Source organism: Heterobasidion irregulare (assembly GCF_000320585.1).
Source record: "Heterobasidion irregulare TC 32-1 unplaced genomic scaffold scaffold_03, whole genome shotgun sequence".
NCBI classification, from domain to species: Eukaryota; Fungi; Basidiomycota; class Agaricomycetes; order Russulales; family Bondarzewiaceae; genus Heterobasidion; species Heterobasidion irregulare.
The window spans coordinates 1892376-1905536 of record NW_009258199.1 but is presented as its reverse complement, the minus strand read 5'-3'; the positions used below and the strand labels follow the sequence as shown (position 1 = coordinate 1905536).

Here is a 13161-nt window from a genome sequence, read left to right as displayed (position 1 = left end):
GCAGGAGAGCGTCTTAAGGGGAGTTTCCTTATCATAGGCGAGGAAATCTTCTTTGTCTCCTTCGTACTTCCACAGCTCATATTCATGCAGCCTTTCGTATCTTTAGAGAAGCATTCTGCCTCGACGGAAGTCGTTAAGAATGCCTCTAAATCTGTTGTATCCGTTACCGATGGGGATGAGGCACTCAGGCTTGTTGGGAAAGAGAGAGAAGCCCAATTCAGCGAGGAGTACAATTTACAGTTACGGGGAAAGCTGGTATGTTTGATTCCGCATGAGTTGGATCTTCGTCGCTCGAGCGCTCGATTGATGTTATGGTGCGACAAGGATCGGTGGATCCCTCCGTTATGTGCCGCAGTGTACTTTACCCAATTCCTGTGAGAGATTGCACTTCTCAAGGTCGGGATGCTGTGTACTGAGAGCACTAGTGACAAGACTTCGTTGAATTATGCGAGGTGGGTATTCACATTGACAGACAATTAAATCCCGTCTGATTCAAATCTTAGTATCATGGAGTTTCCAATTGGAGGACAGGTCAATTCTGCTGGCACCTTTTCCGGGCCTTGTTGGTACTGATGTACTCTGCAGGACTACAACCTTGTATCGATGGCATTTTATCTAGGCGCGTGAAGATTAGTCACTTCACACCCAAAGCTCACATTCTTTATAGGGTTTCTTGTATGGGAGTTTCCTACCGTATATATATCTCAGAAACTACGACTAGCCAAGTACCTCGGTGTGTCTTTATCGTGGGTACGGCTCCGAGTTCCGAACTCATCCATATCAGGCGTCAACATTGTTCTCTGGGGGATCGTATTGATGCTACACGCAACAACGTCGAGTTTCGGTGCCTTCTTTGCTCTTCGCTTCCTTCTCGGTAAGCTTCTCGGAAATATTACCTTGTCTTACACGCTGTGACCATGCATCTCATCAAGGGATGTTCGAGTCGTGTGTTGCACCTATTCTCATCCTGATCATCTCGATGTTCTACAAGAAAGATGAACAGGTGTGCTATAACTGAGCTTCGATCCGTAGTGGATAGGATTGAGTTGTATTCTCAGGCGACTCGCATCTCCTGGTTTTATGTCATGGTATATGCAACCGTTGGCTTGTTGAATGTAACCTCTGATGGACAGATTCTAGAATGGGCTGACGAGCATATTCGGCGGCTTCGTCGCATATGTGGGTGTCCATCTCGCATGAGAACCGAATAGCGAGATTGAACTATATCTAGGGAATATCGTTTTATGATGGGCATCGCCTCGCTCCTTGGAAAATTATATACATCGTCCTCGGCGGCCTCGCAATTGGCGTTGGCATATGTGTGCTCCTCTGGATGCCTGACTCTCCGGTGCATGCGCAGAATCTGACGCGGGAAGAGAGAATTGCCGCTCTGGAACGTGTGCGTGACGACCAAGGAGGTACAGAAAACAAGACATTCAAATTGGAACAAGTGAAAGAGACACTGCTGGATGTTCGCACATGGTTGATTGTGCTGACGACCATGTTGAGTGAGTGGCTTGTCATTTGTTTCCGGGTCATACTCTCTTATCAGCCAACACAGCTAGCATCCCGAATGGCGGCCTCAGCAATTGTGTGTTGATTCGTTCGCCAATCCTCATGTTTACAACCTAACGTTGGTATCCTCTCAGTCAGTAATCAAATCATTAGGAGCTTCGGATACACGTACGTATCAATTCATGGATGGAACTTAGGCGAGACGAGAATCTAATGATGTCTGATCAATTTTTTTTATAGCTCTAAGCAGACCTTGATATTGGGCACGCCCGGCGGTGCAATTGCAGCGGTGACGACTCTTCTCTGTGCCTGGTACTCAGACAAGAAGGTTGCATGCCTGCTCACTTCGTGCAAGGCCAGAGGGTTGACGAGATTCGCTCCTCATAGAATGAACGGATGCTTCCCATTGTATTCGCCTTAGTACCCACAATCGCAGGAGCTGGTTAGTATACCTTGACGATCAAACGATGCCATTTTCTCACGCGACACTACTTGTAGCTATGCTCATTGGCCTCAATGACTCCGGAAAGAAGGGTGCTTTGTTGTTTGGTAGGTATATTTCGCTTTAGGACTTCGTGACCTGATGCAGAAATATCAATAGGTACATATCTAATCAGCACATTTGGAAGCGCTTTGTCTACTGTCTACGCCTACAATGCGAGTAACACGAGCGGTCATACCAAGAAGGTTCGTTATACGCGTTTGCCTTTACTGCCGTGCGCTGGATGTCGATATGCAATAGGTGACCATCAACGCGTTAACAATGTTCACATTCAGCCTGGGCAACATCATAGGAACAGAAATATTTCTTCCTAAAGATGCGCCAGCATACATTCCAGGAAAAATTGCCATCATGGTGCTCCTTACAGTTCAGCTCGGCGTTTGCTTTTTGCTACGTTTCATAAATGTTCATCTGAACTCGAAGAAGCGCAAGGCGTTGGAAGACGAGATACTTCGTCATGGTTGGTCTGATGCGGAAGTCCAGAAAGAGCGGGAGCGTCATGCTTTCATGGATTTCACCGATAGGCAGTGAGTGTTACTTATATAACGCTCGGCGCTCATCACTGATATACGACAAACAGGAACATGTACTTCGTTTACACTGCCTGAGCAGCACGCCACTCATGGCATGAATGAAGACCCACTATTGTGGGGAATTGGAAAGTTTGATTGTCGATTCGTAGTTAGCTTCAAGGGAATCCTAGAGTCACCTCTGGTGACTTGTCGCCGACTTGCCTATAACCCGGGTTCCTCGAATAAGACACAATCAAGTAGATGCTCGTTCTCTCGGTGAGGTTGATCCATCTGTTGTCAAGATCGGCATGATTTGTCGAGTGCTACTGAGAACTTTCGATTGCACCCAAAAACCTGAGGTCACACAATGTGGGAACCAGCAGAGGGGTGAAAACGATGACGTCTCTGATTTATAAGCCATATTGCCGCGCTGTTCACTCTGAGTTCAACAAGTTGCCCTCTGATTTGCATCCAACAGTAGGCAGACACAGTGTAAGACCAACCTCTTCCCTGTCTCGTTCGTTGCCTGAATTGAATGATAAAAAAACAGGATCTTGTATGTTGTTCTAATGCAGGACGATCACAGGTTGACCTCATCAACGCTTCAGCTCTTGGGATCTTCAAAGTCTAGAAGGGAAGATGTGGTCCACTCGTATATATCATCTTTGGCACGTTTTTCTAGAGCTCATGCTGACGAAGGCCGTGCTGTGCTGAACTCCTGGAGCGCCGGCGCATGTAAGCAAGACCGACGTCCTGATCCTCTCATTCGCGAATCTGGATTCGAAACACCTATCCTAAAGCCTCGGACCGCGGCTGTCGATAACATCAATGATGACCCCCGAGGGCAAGGTGTTTCGGACATTCTCACAACGAAACTCGCTCATAGAATCAAGTCGTCGCGAGAGATGAAAGAACCGGCTTTCAAACTTCCACTCGAATCGCCTTTATCGAACGCTACACAATTGGATGTTGCCCTGAGGACAAAGAATCCCCCGAAACTCGAGAGGAGCACAGCGAGGGGTATATCCAAGCCCAAATCATTACCTCTAAACCGATCCTCCAAGAAGCGCTTTGCAAATGATGAATCTGATGAGGATCGAGCTATGAGTACGTTGCTTGCACCTTCAACGATAACATCATTGAACCTACGATCTCTCAAGGATTGGCACAGAGAAGGAAACGGAAACGGTCAAAACGAATTATCATCGCATCGCCAGCATCCTACTGTTCTTCGATCCCAGACGAGGAAGGAATTCAGTCGAGAGAGAACGCGGACGCAAGGAAGGGCGCTCGAAAAAAGGAAAACCCGCCGAAGATACCCGCCGGCCTTGCTCTCATGCATGGCTTTTCGGCAACGAATGTGGGTAAAAACCGGCTGACGGTGCGTGCCACCGCTCATCTTGGTTTTCGAGCTTGAGAACTGAATCTGCTCTAGATGGCACCGGGTGCTGGTCCTGGAGTATTTAATAAGGGGAAAGCCTCTCTTAGAATCGGTGTTGTTATCCGCAAAATTTCTCCTAAAGGTAATATATTTCATATGAGAGATAATTTGCAGCACTCATGAAAGCCTCTCTCGTAAAGAACTCAAGAACACCTTTTCAGAAAGCCGATTTTTGAATCACACCGGCGCCACAAAACCTGTTGTTCAAAAGTGCAAGCATCCGTCACGGCTTCCTTCTAGTTATAGCTCTCGTTCGTCTGAAGCAGGATGTCTTCCATCTACACCGGCTCCCAAAGGTAGAGCAAAATTGCGACACGATGGAGGTAAGAAAAAGCCTGTTCACAGGCAGGCATCACTGGACCGTTTGGGCTCAGAAGACAATACTACATTCGATGACCGACTAATGAATTCCAAGACAAAACCAGTGATGCGCAGCACTCCATGTTCCGAGGTCTGGGATATAGAGATTGAAGGTCGGGGCCTGCCTTCCGAGTCTGGCGGCTCGATATCTTGCAGAACCAGCAATAACGGAACCCATGTCACGGATTTTCCTCGTCGACGGCGGACGACACAAGGGCTTGCCGACGGTCTTGCAATGGCTAAGTCCAACCAAAATCCAAGGAACCCGTCCAGAGCTTTGTCTTGTCGGAGCCGTTCAACGGGATCTATCACGCGGCCTCGAAGCCAAACAGGATCCGTCCGTGAAGGTGATAGGCAACTTGATTCGTCTCTTGGTCCTTCGGAGTCTGCCTCACAAGTTGCTCTACACACACTCGCAAGGTCTTCTCACTCCTTATCCAAGTATTTTACGACCACTGCACCAGACCCTCCCCCTTCTGCTCTCCAAATTGACTCGATCCCTGAATGTTCCCCTATACCTGGCGATGACAACGACAACGACTCCAGCACAGATGTTCATTCTCTTCATGAAGCCGCGTCGGTCATTCCTGTCACGTTATTGAACACAACTGTGACAAAATTCCAGCCGCACTCATGTTCATCGACATCTCTCAGAGCCCGTCAACCAAAGACCTGTTCGTCTCCCCATTCTCTGGAACGGGCACTCCAAGAACTTGAAGCAGATGACATTCATCCCGATATGATTCGTAGCACATCAGGCTTATATTCACCTTGGAATAGAGACGGATTTTACCAGGAAGCCGTACCTCGCGATGATCTTCAACTTTCCCTGGAGACTGACTTTTGTTCAGAAGCTCATGATGATCTCAGACAACAGTCTCTGGAAGATCTTCTGCATCTGCCGTTGATGCATCATCTGGGCGATGTTGAAGAGCCGGACGCACTGGGTAACTTGGACTTGAACTTTGGCGGCAGCGACGACTACAGAATGTACGAAGAGGGCTCTTACTGGGCGAACGCTTTGTTTGGCTTTGATGCAGTGGAGAGCCATAAAGATTACATGCATGATCAGGCAGTCTTGGATTCGGGTTTCGATACCTCCGAAGACCAGGAAATCTTGGATGACTCTCGGGACTATTCCATGTACGGTAATTACGGCGATATTGCGCAGCCGTTTCTTGATCAAAGTCTTCCAGCGGAATTTTTGACTGGAGAAACGCGTAACGAATCACAGTCCCTTTTGGATGGCGTTGATTATGTCTCGGACGCGGATGAAGTAGAGGCACTGACTCAGCCATGGCTTTCTCAAGGCCGCGCACTTCTCTTGGGATTCTCTGGGGAAAGCGCTGGTCCATCGACACAACGACCGGGTCCAAAGCATCAAAGCATCCATTTCGCGGAGGAAGACGTCGTGAGGAACTTGAAAGACCATTGGTTACCCCAGAGACTGTGATCTCGGCGACGATAGTCAGAATTCTCTCATGGCTCAGCGCTCATCGATCATCCCGTGTCCTTTTCGTGCACTTGTCTTGTCTTCCATCGCGTGTTCATCGATTGGGCGCGCTTTTTCTCCGCAAATATGTGGTGGGTACTCTATTTTTTTGATTCGTTACGCTGCATGCATCTTGTTCCCCAGGTTGTGACTTTGTGCCTCTTGTAATGAATTCGGGATTGGTACTTTGTTGATGCCTGCTATTCATTTTCGTGCATTTTGTGCTAGAACTTAGAAAGAACTGGGATTCATCGGAAAAGTAGGTGCGTATCTGTCTTCGCGGCAGAATCTTGAATTTTATCCACACGTTCGTGATGACGGAAGAACAAAGCTGCGACTCGATCATCTATGAGGACAATCTAGGCCAAGCCCTATCGGATGGGCATCTTTCACTGGATATTCAGAGATATCTTCGCCGCGAGCCGCTTGAGGTTGCCAGCTGCCCAGCGGGGACCACAAAATGAAGACAACGGAGATGTCTGTACGTAAGAGAACTCTATCTGCATGCTAAGTATAACTTGCACTGCGCTAGGATCAAGGAAGCCTTATACTCAAACTCGAACAAGCCCCGCGTAGCGCGGATGCACGGTTTTGTTTCTCAAGGTGTCGCGTCGCCGAGATGGAACTACCTAGCGCCCCCTGCATGCCGTTGCAACTCCAGGCCTTCATACGGTTGGCTGAGGCCAACGGTGTTCCCGCGGATTGTCGGCTGAAATGTAACCATCGTGTGTCTGCGGATATGAACTGCACCAAACTGGAATCGAAAGATGCGAGACAGCATCCATGTGCAAGCCCAAAGATGCATGATATCCCAACTTCAGAATACGAAGACAAATGCGCATTAAATAATTATCAAGTCGATGGAATAACTCAATTAAAAACTGAACACATGGCTGACAACAATGTTAATCAGCAGTCTGGCTAACTAAAAATACAGAGTCTGCAGTCGTATCGTATGATAGATAATTAAGATAATCGACAACCATCTGCAGTGGACATATCAGCCGACGGTAAAATGTGGTTCGTGGGTAGATCTTAAAGGCACGCAACATGCCACACGCGGTGGCGTAAAAAATAGCGTGAACCACTGATGGCGACATGTCGCTGGAGATTAAACTTCGTCTCTCGTAAACGGAACCAAGACGTATCAACTGCCTTTTCCGTAGCCCCTCTTCGTCGGCCGCGCGGATTCGTCGGGTCCAGAGCCGCGACGGATGGGAATCGAAGTTGTTGAATGGGGTAAGAGGATGCCAAGAAGACGTGAATGGAGTGGGATAGGGGTTGACAGGGAGACATCGCGAATGGGTCAGCAAGAGTGGTCCGGGGCTACATGAAGTTTTGCTGAACGAATGGAGGATGGAAAGGGTGACAGAAATTTCTGTCTGACGCTACACCTCGTCGCGTGCATACGCGAGCGCAAAATTTGATCTTCTTCCACGACATAGATATCGAGTAATCAATACAATCACGGTCCAGACAGCCGTCTAGTACGCGATGATAGGTCTGCCGCGCGTGTCGACCTCTCGCCCTGTGCGAGCATCGGTAAAACGCGTACGAGAATGGGAGCGGTGGTTACTGTGATGGCCGATGCCAAAAAAGTTACGAATTCGGTCCGCGAGGGAGATGTGGGGGCGATAATGCTTGGAAGATGAATGGTGGTAGTTGTGATGCCGGCCACTGTCAGCCTGTATGAAATAGCGATGAGTTTTACTGGTCCGATGGAATATTCATCCTTGGAGGACTCACATAGACAGGAGTAGCGTGACGTCTGTGTGAAGACGTGCTCTGTGAGCGGCGATGGCTGTGGTGTCTGCCACGATGTGTACTATGATGGTGGGTGGATGGAGCTACGTAGTACGCGGGCCCGTGGGCAGAACGAGTATGGGAAGTGGGTATGTGGTGAGTTGTGCTTGGGACAGCATAGGACGCTCCCCGATAACTGCCACCGACAGAGTTGTAGCGTTGAGGGGTGCCGCCGCCATATGCAGCGTACCCCCCGGGGGTTGGAGGATGATAATATTGGCCAGTAGTATTGTGGCCATATGGAGAGGTGCTATAGGTGGGCATGGGGGAGGGGTAGGCGGAAAGGGAATGAGAGCGATGACGAGGGGTGCTTTGGACGTAGTATGACATGGTGTGGTGTGCAGAGTCGGGTAGAATGGAGGGGGGCCATGAAAGCCGGTTGTCTTTATAGGCTGCGTCATGTCTAAGATCTCGACCAGCCAGCTGCTTGGCTCACCAAATTTCATCCTGGCCGGTGACCAGTTATGACCCGTCACCGAGTTTGCTTACTTTCTCCACATACCTTTTCCTCCACCGCCTCCACAAGGCCACCTTCCAATCTACCCCACTGATTATACAGGGAGCCTGCTCTCTGTCCTCTCTCACAGGCATCAGTCCCTTCCATTCTGCTATGGGCGCGTCAGTTCCCTATCATGTATCTGAGGAGTCGACTTACTTGCCATCTGCGCCTATTCCGCACATGTGCACCACCACCCTCAAAATCAACGTCCAGCTGTAGACCACCCCTGATGAGGCTCGAGGCTGTGTCCATTCCTGTGTCGTCAGTAAGCCCCACCCGCCCCTCCCGCCTTACCTCGTGTTACACAGATCCCCCAAAAGAGCTACAAATGCACTGCCCCCGCCATTTGTCTAAACTGGTCCTGATCTTGTCCGAGGACGCATGTCCAGGAATCGTAGCCTCGCTTTGTTCCAATTGTACTGCTTTGTTGTGGGCTTTGTGTGTCTCGGTCGGTGCCGGTGAATTTCAGTTTGTGTATTACCTCATTCACGTCGCTGGAGCAACAGGGAGCAACAGCACGCAGCGGCGACCTCCGCACGACCCGCCATATGTCAGCACTGGTGTTCACTGCCCCACCGAGTTCGATGAATCTCCGTGCTGAGCTTGGTTCTTGATCTGGAGGTGGATCACCCCTCGTCATTTTTATCTTTCTTGTGACCTCTAGCTCTGGTTTGTCTTCAGCACAGGCTGCAACGTCTACTACCGTTCCATAACCTCTCGAGATTTGCTCCTCGACTCTACGATCCCATGCCTCGCGGCCAGCTATCCCCTCGACTCACGGCGTCTTAGGATCCGATATCGCATTGCCTTCAGACGTCATTTCTGCGCTCGACTTACTCTGCGTTTCATCGATACACATCACTCAAATTATATGCGCGCGCGAATATACCTCAAACTCATACTCAACTATGCGCCAATCACACGGCCTCTTTGATGCACTCAATTCCACACGCATATATATACTCTCCCGCAACATGCCACTCCTGCCCAATCCGACATCCACAGCCAACCTGTGATCCGTGCCGTTTATCACAGGCCCTCTACTGCGCGCTAACTAATTCAATGCGAGTACCACAGCGCGTATCAATCTTTACAAATCAATCTTCTCCAACAGTGCTTGGGGCTGCGGACGCGCCAGTCCCGTTCGTTCAGAAGGGATACATTGACATACCGGTTGATAGGCTCGACACACCATCGAAGAGGGCTGGTAGACTCTGGCGAAAACGGAGCGCGGGGATCAAATCATACCGGCTCAGCTGAAACCTTGCATACCAGAGCAGACTGCGGTTCCACCACTCGGTTGGTGTCCAGGTCAAGGATGCGTGTTGCGCTGGGTCGATGACGAAAGAGGTGATGAGCACGAGGTGGACACGTGCTGAGGACAAGGTTACTGTTTCATTCAAGATCGGCGCATGGTCCCCTTCTTAGGTCTACATTAGCATGCTTCCCCACATCATGTGGGCGAGAGTTCAGACCGACTAGTATTTTTGATGGACTCTCAACTCTCACTTTCAACCCGGATTCAATGAAGCTTCAAGACGGAGCATGCTTGCCCGACTTGCGGCGTTGACCGCATCATCTTATGCCCTCACTTGTTGGCATCTCATAGATAAAATCGAATTTTTCAGGGCATCATGGCGCTCCTGGCTACTCAGGAGGAAAGAAGAAACAGGGCGCGATAGACGTCATTCAAAAAGGTGTGATCGTTGCTTCTAGTCATCGCATTCTCAGGAGGCCTTCTCAGGCACTCAAGTTTTCACGCCCCTATTTGGAAGCGCATGAGGCTGGAAAGAAGATGCTCGCTTCCCGCTGCAGTTTTCTACCTGCGCTCTCCTTGTGGTTAACGCAAGATACACATATATCTCCTCGATACCGACGTCCATTGTAATGTGTCGTGCGTGAGCACTTGAGCAATCAGTAAAGATATTAGAGGGTACAGAAGAATATATATATTCAATCTTCGAATCGGAGAGTTGAGGCGTACTATGTCAGAGCGAAGAAATACAAATGACCCGACGGCGGATGCTGTCATCGTTAACGGGCTCCTTAGTTGAAGATACAACGTGCCAAATGGTCATAGTGTGTGGTGTGGGACTGTTCCTGCACTCTGCTTCGTTTTGTCCGCCGAACAGATACGGTCGAGAGGTACGATCCAGCCTGTTCAAAACCGGGGAATCTGTAGTCGAGGATGATGACGGCAGGGCAAAAGACTTGATGCAACACGATCATCAAAGGCAGGACGTCGAGTACTCGGGAAGTAATGCCATTGCGATGAGGACACGCCAATCCCCTGCTGGTAAGCGAATAGATCCTCCCTAATCGCTGAGGGCGGTCCAGGCGAGTGAGGATCCTGAGAAATTTGACGGAAGCAGGAGATATTGCTCCCGTCCGCTCTTATCTACATGACCTATAAAGATAGTAACAGCGCCCAACTATTCCCGCCGCACTGTGACCACCTTGGGTTTCCCACTTCCCTTCTGTGATTCAGTTGCAGACGCACACTGTATCGGTCTGTAATCATCGACTAACGCCGATGAGCGATGTGCAACAAGCTCGGACCAACATGCATTAGGGTCTAATGATAGATGCCAACCTGTCAACGAAACCGATCGACAGAAGAGAACTCGTAATACAACGAAGCTCTGTGAGCGGACGACACCGATTCAAAAAACAGCCTCCTGGTTTAATTACATCATATTCGCGTGGACGAGAAGGGACAGAAGAGTATCAAGGTGCTTACAGAGGGAACCAGCACCGGGGTTGAACGTTAAACGTCGAACCCGAGTACCCCTGAGCGCTGAGCGTCACTCGTCCGAGGAGAAGGTTACCTAGTCGAGGGCCAGCTTTGATTTGAAACGCACATACCATGATGACTCCTGGTGAATCCCAGTACGCATTGAGCGTAGCTGTGATTAGTGACTCGCATTGAATACTTTTGCGACATGACTAAGTGTGAGGTCCCGAAACCGAGAGCAAGACGGTGGATCCGTGCCCCGTTCTGGCGCGGAGAGGTTGCTTGTATATTCAAAATTCAGCATAATATGACTGACCAAGACTGACTGGGCCTGTGAGAGGCTCATACTCATCGGATGCACAGGGGAACAGCATCTACGCCACTGCGTGCCTTCTCAGTAGCGCTCATGCGTTCATAGGCCCCGAGATACACGAGCATGGCCATTTCAAGCACAGTCCTGATGTATAAAATTGAGCATCAGCGATACAGCACCACTAATTCTTGATACGTGGTTACAAGCGATAAGGCTACACGGGATCTTACCACTATGCCTAGGGTGTACATCTTTTTTCCCATATTGACAGTTCACGCATCACAGGCGCGCCAAGGCTAAAGACATTGCCTTCGCAATAGCCTCCCCAGTTGATAGCTGCATGGCGGGTCAAAGAAAAACACCGCTACCATTCCTAAGGTTCATCCGGAAAATCGCCCGCATCCAAATCATGTGGCTATGATATGCGAGAGAAATTGGCAGGTCGACAACGGATGAACCGCAGAGCGAAAGATTATTAAAACATCAGCATTCCGTCGGGATATTTTCATATGATGAGCAGTGCAAAGGTACCCACCTCTTTAGGTTCTTCGTCCTCGCCGTACTGCATGCTATAGTCGATACTGCTGAGTACAAGTTCGATCGAGTCCGGGCTTGTCAGATCGAGTGGCAAGAATGAGACAAGCGGGTGATCTTCAATCTATATGACACGCGTGAAGTCGTGAACATCATGGAAATGATATCGAAAAGGCAAGAAAGAGAAATGCGCAATAGGTAGGGCTGAAGGGTCACTCAAGCGACTACCATATTCTGATGATCATCATAGAACAGACGGAGAGACGATGAATCGGATGACTAAGGAAACGAGCGAACTTACCAGCTGCACAAGTGCTTGATTCAGTGCATGGAATTTGGGATTCTCTAGACCCCTTGCATCTTCACGTCCCCGGGGCGCGGCGAGAAGTAGAGGATCCGGATCGAGATATCTGTAGCAGAGACGAAGCAGTGAATTAACAATCGGTAAACAAGGCGTTGAGGCTTTGAATTAGTGAGGCGGAAGGCACACATTAAAGCGGTGAAAACTAAGCCATTCATTGAAGGAGCAAGAAAGGCAAAAGATAAACAGGTCAGTCAACATACTGTGCAATATTACGTCGCGTTCGGATGCCGTTGCGTCCACCAGCAGGATCCTCGGAGCTACCAGTGACGAGGTCCATTTTCGACATGATGTTGATCCAAGGTACTTCAAGGTTCACCATGGCGGACATAGCAGACAAGACACCACTGATGAGAGGCATAGTCATCAATCTCTTCCAAACCTCATCAAGAGCAGGGGGAAGGCATACCTAAAGAATTTATACTTGTCTTCCATGAATTGCGATTCAAGAAGGTACACGGCGCATGTGCGCATACCAAGGCGACTCAAGTTTTTAACGAGGGTGGGAAGGAATGGATGGTGAGTGTATAGCTCAATCTGGCCTGGATGGCGGTGTATCCTATGAGATATTGAAGCCCAACTAGAGATGTGCAAAAGGAGAACACACCGGGACAGTCAATGATCAGGTAGTCATCGTCGTATTCACCCAATTCCTCTTCAAACCAGTCCATGTTCTCCAATAGATACCTGGGAACCCCCAGCACCATTATCAGGGACATTTCTTCCTCCACTACGCCACACGAAGGTCCCGAATGCACTCACTCACTCAAAACAATACACCAGACCACCATTCGGTCCATATCCCAGCTCTCCCATTACGTCCTCGAGCGAAACGAGGTCCTTGATGTCTATAGATGGTGCATACTCGAAGCTCTCCGGTGCAGCGGCAGGGTCGAGGTTGACTAGATGTGCAGTGCGCTTCGAAGTGGCGATATGGGTCATCATTGCACCGCAGAAAGTCGATTTTCCTGCACCAGCAGGACCCGTTACAAGGACAGCGTACCGCATGGCTGATATGTATCTTCCAAATGGGAGTTGATGGTGGGTTTAATAAACACAGCCGTAACTGTTTCAAGGTGAGGTTCAAGACAGGTC

At 49.4% G+C, this 13161-nt stretch overlaps 5 protein-coding genes across 5 annotated transcripts; 2 read left to right on the top strand and 3 right to left on the bottom strand.

The window, feature by feature from the left end:
- Positions 1-84: 84 nt before the first annotated feature.
- On the top strand, positions 85-2548 carry HETIRDRAFT_123961 (major facilitator superfamily; the record flags this gene model as incomplete). The annotated part of the gene is made up of 18 exons (XM_009545754.1): positions 85-255; positions 325-374; positions 426-452; positions 504-531; positions 586-619; positions 668-733; positions 785-874; positions 933-1003; positions 1059-1088; positions 1141-1179; positions 1232-1508; positions 1562-1591; positions 1650-1683; positions 1756-1843; positions 1903-1957; positions 2014-2064; positions 2117-2202; positions 2258-2548. The coding sequence occupies 18 exons, from the start codon at positions 85-87 to the stop codon at positions 2546-2548; spliced, it is 1518 nt and encodes a 505-aa protein (XP_009544049.1).
- A 377-nt stretch (positions 2549-2925) lies between these two features.
- Positions 2926-5783, top strand: HETIRDRAFT_170867 (uncharacterized protein; the record flags this gene model as incomplete). The annotated part of the gene is given in 6 exon segments (XM_009545753.1): positions 2926-3021; positions 3032-3037; positions 3138-3636; positions 3690-3910; positions 3965-4047; positions 4106-5783. 6 exon segments carry the CDS (start codon positions 2926-2928, stop codon positions 5781-5783), a joined length of 2583 nt encoding a protein of 860 aa, XP_009544048.1.
- Positions 5784-6588: 805 nt separating this feature from the next.
- Positions 6589-8313, bottom strand: HETIRDRAFT_151046 (uncharacterized protein). Its single transcript, XM_009545752.1, has 4 exons — positions 8285-8313; positions 8062-8233; positions 7569-8008; positions 6589-7507 (listed from the first exon to the last, which is right to left on the bottom strand). Exons 2-4 carry the CDS (start codon positions 8069-8071, stop codon positions 7307-7309), a joined length of 651 nt encoding a protein of 216 aa, XP_009544047.1. The 5' UTR covers positions 8072-8233; positions 8285-8313; the 3' UTR covers positions 6589-7306.
- On the bottom strand, positions 8128-8983 carry HETIRDRAFT_444187 (uncharacterized protein; the record flags this gene model as incomplete). Its single annotated transcript, XM_009545751.1, has 4 exons — positions 8128-8230; positions 8281-8366; positions 8459-8861; positions 8904-8983. Coding segments are annotated over 4 exons (672 nt in total), but the record flags the coding sequence as incomplete, so codon positions are not given.
- A 2314-nt stretch (positions 8984-11297) lies between these two features.
- Positions 11298-13151, bottom strand: HETIRDRAFT_439143 (uncharacterized protein). Its single transcript, XM_009545750.1, has 8 exons — positions 12833-13151; positions 12674-12753; positions 12476-12608; positions 12270-12413; positions 12007-12115; positions 11707-11829; positions 11402-11586; positions 11298-11315 (listed from the first exon to the last, which is right to left on the bottom strand). The coding sequence occupies exons 1-7, from the start codon at positions 13072-13074 to the stop codon at positions 11545-11547; spliced, it is 873 nt and encodes a 290-aa protein (XP_009544045.1). The 5' UTR covers positions 13075-13151; the 3' UTR covers positions 11298-11315; positions 11402-11544.
- Between the last annotated feature and the right edge of the window lie 10 nt (positions 13152-13161).

Excerpts from the sequence above, each read along its gene's own strand:
- HETIRDRAFT_439143 (XM_009545750.1), bottom strand. The coding sequence starts at position 13,074 with ATGCGGTACGCTGTCCTTGTAACGGGTCCTGCTGGTGCAGGAAAATCG. Across the intron at positions 12,609-12,673 it reads CCTGATCATTGACTGTCCCG|GCCAGATTGAGCTATACACT; the intron begins GTGTGTTCTCCT and ends ACCGCCATCCAG. Across the intron at positions 11,587-11,706 it reads AGGACGAAGAACCTAAAGAG|CCACATGATTTGGATGCGGG; the intron begins GTGGGTACCTTT and ends CGCATATCATAG.
- HETIRDRAFT_151046 (XM_009545752.1), bottom strand. Across the intron at positions 7,508-7,568 it reads GTCACGCTACTCCTGTCTAT|GCTGACAGTGGCCGGCATCA; the intron begins GTGAGTCCTCCA and ends TATTTCATACAG.